The 8,853-nt window shown below is 41.5% G+C and overlaps 1 protein-coding gene across 1 annotated transcript; it reads right to left on the reverse strand.

The window, feature by feature from the left end:
• Nucleotides 1-2,178: 2,178 nt before the first annotated feature.
• On the reverse strand, nucleotides 2,179-7,029 carry LOC103179955 (eomesodermin homolog). The gene is made up of 5 exons (XM_007895519.2): nucleotides 6,706-7,029; nucleotides 4,324-4,445; nucleotides 4,055-4,213; nucleotides 3,896-3,957; nucleotides 2,179-3,780 (listed from the first exon to the last, which is right to left on the reverse strand). The coding sequence occupies exons 1-5, from the start codon at nucleotides 6,854-6,856 to the stop codon at nucleotides 3,051-3,053; spliced, it is 1,224 nt and encodes a 407-aa protein (XP_007893710.1). The 5' UTR covers nucleotides 6,857-7,029; the 3' UTR covers nucleotides 2,179-3,050.
• Nucleotides 7,030-8,853: the final 1,824 nt, after the last annotated feature.

The raw sequence follows: 8,853 nt of genomic DNA on the forward strand, positions 1-8,853 counted from the left end.
ACCCAGACTAATTCCAGTCCTCCTGCTGTGACCCACACAGAGTTTACCATATTTCAGCATAAATGTATTGAGGTGTCTCCTCCCCAAAAAAAATAAAATCCCTCATTGTAGGTAGAGTGACCTTATTATTTGCAGACTCTTGACCGTCCAAAATCCCGCATAAACGCACGACTCCAAACGCGTTAAGAAGGCAAATATCACAGCCCAGGCTGCTGTATTTGTATGGAATTGGGATAGGGATTTTACGAGGACTGCAGACAGCTTGGATTTAATCCGAGAAAGACGTTCAAAGGCGCAGGTTCGATAAAGAAAAATATACTATTCATTGCAAAAAATACAGAAATCCTCTATTTAAATAATAATCCATTTGGGGGAAACAAAAACACAAAATACGAACTTTCTAGCAATGCTCAAATGTGAGGATTATTAGATGTATCATTTTGAAACGTCGGTTCACGATATTTGCTTTAGATCAAGAAGCTCTGGGTTAATCTTTCACCCAAAAGATCCGAATTTAAGAAACAAATTAAATGGTGGACACGGATTCGTAGAATAGGAATCTTTATTCTGGGCAAAAGGCATCCCAATATCTGATCAGGTTTCGATTTAATTATTTCTTTCTTTCACTTTACTGCAGCATGTCACTGATTCACAGCTGTTTAGGTCACTAAAACCCTGAATGAATCGCAATGATCCACTGCCCCGAATAAAGATTCCTATTTTATGAATCCGTGTTCACCATTTGATGTGTTTCCGGAAAGAAAACGAAAAAAGAAACGAATCAAGATTGTAAGAATTGAATCGTTTGCATCTGAAATACGATGGGGCTCAGATCCTGGAGATGACACTGATGAGTTTCGCCCACAACATATACAGTCAATTCACCTTCCAGTATAACCTGTGAAGCGCTGTGAGACGCTGCATCACATGGAAGGATTATTATTGTAAGGATTATTATTGTAGTTACTTTCTGCCATTGAGATATCTTTGAGAGTTATTAGCAGGTGAGATCTCTGGACCTGAACCCAACTCAGGATCGGTGTGAGTGGCATTCTCTGATGGGAGGTTCAGGGATGGACGTCAGGTATTATCATCCAAGACCGACTGACAGCGTTTGGGAGAGTTTGGAAAAGATTGTCAACACTTCCCTGGGGTTTTTTTTTAACTCTCTTGCGGGTCAAATTTCAGCCCCGGATCTCAGCCTTCTCCATCCACCAGAAGACGGGGCTTTTCACACGAGGAGGTCAGTTTCAATTCAGAAAGGCACTTGACAAGGCAATAGATATCAAGATGGTGCAAAAAAAAACCACCAGCGTTGGTTNAAAAAAAAGACGCATAAAGGATTGAAGCCAATCCGGTCCTATCGTCCGGATTAACATATGATGGGTTTCCCGACAACAGTGCAGTTGTGTTCCAGTGTTATTGGTGGGACTTAGAAAGAGTTCATCAAACTGCTAAGGACGGGACAAACTTCACAGCCGAGAATCAAAGCACCAGAAATTTATCGCAACTTTGCAATTACAAAGATTGATGGGTAGAAAAGGTTGTTATAATGGAAACAAAAAAAAACAGACAAGATTCAGCGGCGCGTGGAAGATTTGAGTGGCTTTAACATGTCGTCAACTCTTTCCAAATAAATCGTTTGCTGAACAGAACCTTGTTTTGCACTCAAGAAGCTCAATGGTTTGACAGATGAAAAATCAGAAGGATGCAGGAAAGAGTCCTTCCATTTTAGTTTAACAATTGTCACACAACGAAGTGCTTCCTCTGCTCCTAAACCCAGTCTCACTATTTAATTGTTATCATCATTAGTTGTTGAAACTGTGGAGCTATAAACTGAACACAAAAGTTCAGAATTGCCATCTGACCCGGTAGGGAGATATTAAACTTAAGAAACACTATTTTTTTAAAAAAATGTTCAAGTTGTTAATACAGTATAGAGAATGGTATCATTCCCAAGGTCAGGAAAGCTAATCACTTCTCAAAACTGTGGTATCTCATCACATTTCCATCTGAATTCTTCAGGATCTGGTATTTTAATTCTTTTCAAAAGACCGTATATAATGCAATTTTAAAAAAATGAAACCGTAAATCTTTTTAAACACAAAGAAGCATATTTAAATATCTTTCACCATCTCGCAACATTCCTGGGAATGAGGTTATGTATACAAGGGAGGAACCTCCAGAACTCTTTTAATGTGTCACTAATACAGAGAATGACTGCACACATTGAAACTGGTTAACTGGTGGTAGCAATAAAGTGTGATTTTGTAAAAAAAACTTCATATGCTGACACTTCAAAAACAAGCCATTCTGTGCTTTAAGAACCAATTTGCACATCATTTCCAACATTACAATCAAATGGCCACCGGAAGCCTGATAAACGCATAACTAATTTGCCAGCAAATGTTACATTTAAATCAGATATTCTATACATTGGACATATTGGAAATACATGTATAGATTAGAATACTAGGCGTCCCAGTTATGCATCGATACAGACTCCAGTACATAGTTATTTATTAGCATTGATTGAAAAGTTGAAGTTTGCAGTCTGATCCGGTGCGAATTTATTGCTTTTGAAATCTTTAATGCTTGATAAAGCTGTTTAAATCTGTACAAGTGGGTGGAACTGGAAAGGACGGGAGGAAAGGAAGGGGACATGGAACTAACACTGTTATTTTCTTTTACACGATACTGCACCTATTCTACAGTACACTATACAGAACAGGAACTGTACATCATAGTATCGTCAAATAAATAAAACCACAAATGGTAAAATTCTTAAGCTTCCCCCCTCCCCCTTGCAAGAAATTCCTTCTAAAATTAATACTATCATTGTCACACTTAAGGTCAAACTTGGCTAAAAATCTGTTCGTTTTGTTGCTTACAGCATCAGAAAGCTTTGGCACCTTCTTAAAATTTGATTGCACAAGTAGACTGTACAAGACCAGTTCTTTAGGTGAAAGGTCTTTTTGGCACTGGTAAGACCACCTCGACATTTGGTGAATGGGTTGGCTATCTATACACACATTCTCCATACAAACACGTTAAGGGCTAGTGTAGAAAGTATAATAGCCCATGGCTTTTGCACCGTCCTTACAATACTCTTTGGAGCTTATAGTTTCACATTTAATGGTGGGGGAGCCTTCAGTGCTGGAGTTGCCTGGTGAGACCCTTCTTCTCTTGCATGAGTTTTCATAAAGTCCAGAATCAGAGTCCATTGATTTGATGGATGGAGGGGTCTCGATCCAGAGCGAGTTGACTTCTTCCCTCGACTTTTCCTCAGTGACCAACAATTGGTCTTCAGGGAAAGTTGGCGGGCTTGGTCTGGAGGACCATGCCAGCCCTGAGCTCATTTTCCTCTGGTATTGGGAACTCCTAGAGCCCCAGCCAAATGTAGGGTCGGGGTAATAGCTCAGAGAATGAGGTGACTGGATGGGTATAGGCTTGAGACTGTAGGGCAGCAAGGCGTTGGTGGGATAATCTGCATCATAAGAGGTAAAGTCCAACCTGTTAGTCCCAGACTGTTGGACAGAGGTGACAAACCACCTCTGTGGAGGGTTACCAGATTCATCGGTCTGCTGAGGGGACAGGATACCACTGGTTTGGGGCACTGCTCTCTCGCCATTGTAGAACCGGGTAGATGGTAAATTGTTGATGAACTGATCCTGGAAGAAAGGTTGGACAGCATAACGGGCTCCAGGCACTATCTGGTGCGATCGGGGCGAGTCTGTGGGTGAAGGGGTCAGTCGGTCGTTTTCTGGAGCAGTGAACATACTGAGAAGTTTGAAAAGAAATACATATTAAAGTTGTCCAACTAAGAAACCACAGGGCAAGCTTTCAAATTAAACATGCAAAGATGGAAAAGTCGGAGCTTCCCAATTATACTTACGAATCATAGTTGTCCCTGAAACCCTTGGCAAATGGATTATGATCAATTTTAAGCTGTGTGATCTAAAAGTGTGTGGGGGGGAGATAATATAAATATTTTATTTGCCATCCACTGTTAACTCAAGTTATTGAATTCAAAAGGGCAATTGGTTACACTTACATCTGTGTTCTGGTAGGCTGTCACTGCAATGAACTGTGTCTCCACAAAGGTGAAGATCTGAGTTTTTGAAGAATCACTTGCATCTTCCACACCATCTTCACTCACCTCCACTATATGCAGTCGTGGTTGATATTTATGCAAAGATTGCAACACCACCATCTGCGAGCATAAAAAAGCACAATTTTTCACAGGTCCACAGTCCAGTGTCGAATGGGTGTCACTGAGTGGGAGGCAATGGTGTTAAGTACAGCCTGAGAATGGCTCCTCACCTGAGTGCTGTTGTTGGTTGCGCCCTTGTTGTTAGTTAATTTCAATTTCCCAAAGGAGATCTCCTGCCTCATCCAGTGAGCTCCTGTGTTTGGGGACTCGGGGTGGACATAAGTTCTGTTACCTGGAGAAACGCAGAAAGTGAGGTTTAACCTGGTAAGAATTATTTTAATTACTTTCAGTGAGAATATCTACGTTGAATAAAATCTTCAACATGTTATGAGGCAGTCGAAAACGATCTTGTGTGTATTACGGCCCGTTTTAATGATCCTATTGCTAAGACATTGGTATTGGTCAGAAAGGATTTAATTTTCTTTTAAAAAGTTGCTAATTTCCTATCTTCAAAGTGGATGTTGATAATTCACATCAATGAAGTAATTAGCAAGACCAAAAACCAGGCTCGTGCTTCAGAATAAAAGCCAATCGGAAAATTGCTGGAAAGGGGAACAATTCTGTTCTTTTTTATAAAAATTGGCATTTAATCAACCGGCATCAGAAAAATGTAATTGAATGGCTCAGAATCTCTGTCCAACAACTTGAGATGGAAACAGGATCACCAGCTAAATAAATTAATCATTCAACTTCCTGGCTGTTTGTGGGGATTGCACTGCCCAACAAACAACCTAATGTAATTTGTTGTTGTTGCTATGCATAAAATGGCTGCTATCACTAGACTTGATACTTGTGAAGCCCCGGACAGTATATGTGCTTTATCAAGTATTATTATTATTAGGAAGACATTTGTTTGAAGCATCCTTCTGAATGTATTGAGATTTTTTTCAAAATATTATTTAAAACAGAACAATTGTACTTTAAGATTGGAACCATGGAACCAGAGATCTGAACCTGCTCAGAGCTGAGCTTCATAACTGTTGCACCAGAATTTTTTTTCAAAAAGAAGTTATCGTCTTTATAACCAAGATAAATGTCACATCAGAAGGTTCATTGCAATTACCATAGTGCACTGCACTCACGTCCGTTTCAACTTTAAAGCTGGCAATTTATTAAGCCTTCTATTTGGGTAAAAAAAACACTAATGGAAAGTTAGATGAAAAACTCATAATATATTGGGACTAGAATCATCGTTTAGGATTGTGGAAACACCCTGAGAAACAGCCTCCTATATGCAAAAAGCAAAGCAAGAATGGTATATATCATATTCACATTTTCAGTCACTTTGTCATTCCTGTTAAATCCAATCCGGGTGTCAAGAGGTTGGGCCTATATATAGTTTCCTCAACCTCAACTCATTACACCTTTAAATGTAATGGCATGAAGAGCGATTACCCGGCCTTATTTGAACCATAGGGGAGAAAGCATTCAAATATTAGAACCAAGTAAAAAGTAAAATGGTAAGGCAATAATTAACCCCGAATAGTATTAAATTGGTGCAGGCTATTCGGGGTTAGTTTCCCTCTGCTTAACTGTGGTACCAAGCAGTGGTGCAGAGGTGAGACATGTTCTAAGTTATGCAGTTTCATATTAAATATCGCAAGTTTTGCAGAACGAACTTTGCTTTATTTCAAGTTTCAAAAATCCTAATTTTGTATCCGAATAATGCAATATATAAAACTAAAAGCCACGAACAGTTATTTTGATTTCAAGGTGCGATTCAATTGACTCACAAGTTGCACAAGGTCTAATGTGCTTTGGCTTGAAATACGTGAGAGGACATCCTGTGTAGGTTACTTTGCTGCAAGTCTCGAGTCCACAAAATTAGACCGAGAAGGAATGTGGTCACTCAATACTGACGTGTGGTGATACTTTTCCAGTTACCTACGTGTTCGTTTCAATGAGGTAAAAACAAATAAGACGCCCTCGTCTTTCCAGCGAATTTGTGCGTGTTTTTTCTTCTTCTTCTTAATAAAACAAATAGCCTTCCGTGCAGGAACGGCGGAAAAATACCAACAGTGCGTGTGATTTCTGGCCGGGATTTATCTCTAACAAAGTTTCTGATACAGGCGCACTTTCAATCAGCCTCGCGTTTGCACAGCGCAACGGTGTGCAAACACTGTGTACACTGCAGTGGCAGCTCATTGCGTGCAGCAGATTAGGGCAATTAATCACCAAGTCAAGTTCCATACAAGGGCATTGGGCAGAACAGTCCTGGCCACTGGGACTTAAGAAATAACCATTACAGGATAATCTCTCCCCTCCCCCCCCCCTCCCCAAATTCCCAACAAGTGACAACTCTTCCCGCACAACATAACGGTGCTCACCTGACCCAGACTTTTTTTTGCTCTCTCCACGAGCCTGTGACTTCTTTCTAAAGTTGCCTCTAATTAAAATCTAATACAACAGCAGCTCCAGAGATGAAGTGGAAATTCAGAAACACCCACTGGATGGGAGGGAGAGGGACATTGGCAAGTCGAGGTCTTACCTACCTTGTATGTTATTGTCAGCTTTCCCACACGTCACCCACTTTCCTCCCTGAAATCGCCAGTGATTCGGATCAGACAACACGACCTCCACAAAAACATTGTAATGGGTGGTTGGATTCAAAGCCGAGATATTGAAACTCAGGAAGGGGAACATGCGTCTGCAACATAAACAAAAGCAGAGGCGTTGTGCCAGATTTCAGAAGCAAATAAACCATCACCACTCTTGAAACCTGAACTCTCTCAATTCGGCCGCAGGTACCGTTTATTGGGGGCGAAGTGAACTCTAAACTAATGAGGGTTTCGAGGAAGGAATCGACAAAACAACCCCCCCCCCAAAGACCTGCGATTTATTTTACTTTCGAATCAGCCTGAAAACCGTTCCCTTTTATTTTTGGAAACGTGTAGAATCAAAGCCATCGGTCGTTCAGCTTTTTAGAGCTGATATTTTAGCCAGAGATCCCCGGGTCGTTTTTGAGGCGCATAAACCTCGCTTGTGACTGAACCAATTGAATAAACAACATATCGAGCGCTAAATGGTTCCTCGACCTACTTTTTTGCTTAAAAAAAAACCCCCAAAACGAAGTGAAATGCTGCACGCCGGACACACCCAATCGAAATAGCGCGACTCCTAAAAAAGCAATGTTTTTTTTTTAAAAAAAAACGTGTAATTCTTTGCAGACTGGTAAAAAGGGAGAAGATTTCTGAATATTGCAAAAAAAAAATCAAGACGTGCGGAGGGGAGCAATTTAACTCTGTGCAAAGGAATCGGCCGACGTGACATTGGGACACCGACATCCCCAAACCTGACTCCCCAAACGCCGGGACGGTCAGTGGTGATCAGTGAATCGGGGCTGGAGCGTGGGATTCCCGACCTGTGAGTTGCTGGAGGTGTGTGAGAGTAGAAGTGTAAAAAAACACACACAAACACACACCATCCACACAGAGAAAAGCCTCGCCCCGACACACCCGCAGAGAATGATCAATAACACTGGATTTCAGGTAGAAATATTCCGATGTCAGTTCCACGAATAGCTTTGCAATCCCTCGCCTGGGCTAACGAGCCTGGGGGTGAGGGGGGGTGGGTGGGGGGCACTGGCTCGCTTTCTGCACGGCTGCCGCCACGCTTGGCCCGGAATAAACTTAGCCCCGAAAAGTTGCGGGTGAGTTATGCTCTAAAAAGCGCTTAACCCGATCCCCGAAGGCATCCCGTCGTTCAGCAAACGGTTTGGGCGACCCCCCGTTAATAAACAGCGTTGAGGAAAAATGGGGGTGACACTGATCCTCGGCGGGTTCAATAACCAAAGCACAAATGCGTTTCAAATTTGGGCTGTCGGGGTTTTCCAGGTGCAAAGCCATCTATATGGCAGGTGAAACTATGGGGCCGATTAATTCCTGTTATATCTACGCGCGATCGTGACCGACAGAGACACAGACAGACAGAGACACAGACGGCAGAGGTTTATTCCAATTCCAGGCAATTATAACGAAGAGGAGCCTCTCCGGGTTTATTTAGTTTACGGTGACTTCAGCCGCAGCGCTGACTTGGGAAAGTGATCTCAGAAAGTAACTGTGTTGGGACGAGAGAAAAGACGCAAAATCGACCCCGTCAAAACCGACACTGCGGCATATTAAAACAAAAGGGTTTTGCATTGAAAGCTCTTTAATTTGGTTAAAGAGAAATAGGATATAGCACTGAGGTCAGTTTCAAGTAAATTGAATATGAACAACATATGAATGATGAGAGAAAATTAAACCCACTTTAGTGGGAGTCCTGTGTATGTATATATATATACATATATATATACACACACACACATATATATATATATATACACACACACATATATATATACACACGCACACAATTGGGGAAAGTTTCTTAAAAGCACATATCGTCACCTGGTAGACAAATAATCAAAAAAAAATTAAAAAACGCTACGATTTTACTCCCAGTGCCTGAACTTAAACCCAAACTGGATCCAGATTTTCGAAGAGGCGACGTGTGTGTGCGTGTGTGTGTGTGTGTGTGTGTGCGTGTGTGTGTATAAAAAAAACAACCACCACCACAACACCACACCACACGACACAACCCCTCGTCGTTTTCGTGAGAACCGTTCCGAGAGGTGCGATCGGCGTCGCAATTCCCTCGAA

The sequence above is a fragment of the Callorhinchus milii genome, unplaced genomic scaffold, assembly GCF_018977255.1.
Source record: "Callorhinchus milii isolate IMCB2004 unplaced genomic scaffold, IMCB_Cmil_1.0 Scaffold2, whole genome shotgun sequence".
In the NCBI taxonomy this organism is placed as follows: domain Eukaryota; kingdom Metazoa; phylum Chordata; class Chondrichthyes; order Chimaeriformes; family Callorhinchidae; genus Callorhinchus; species Callorhinchus milii.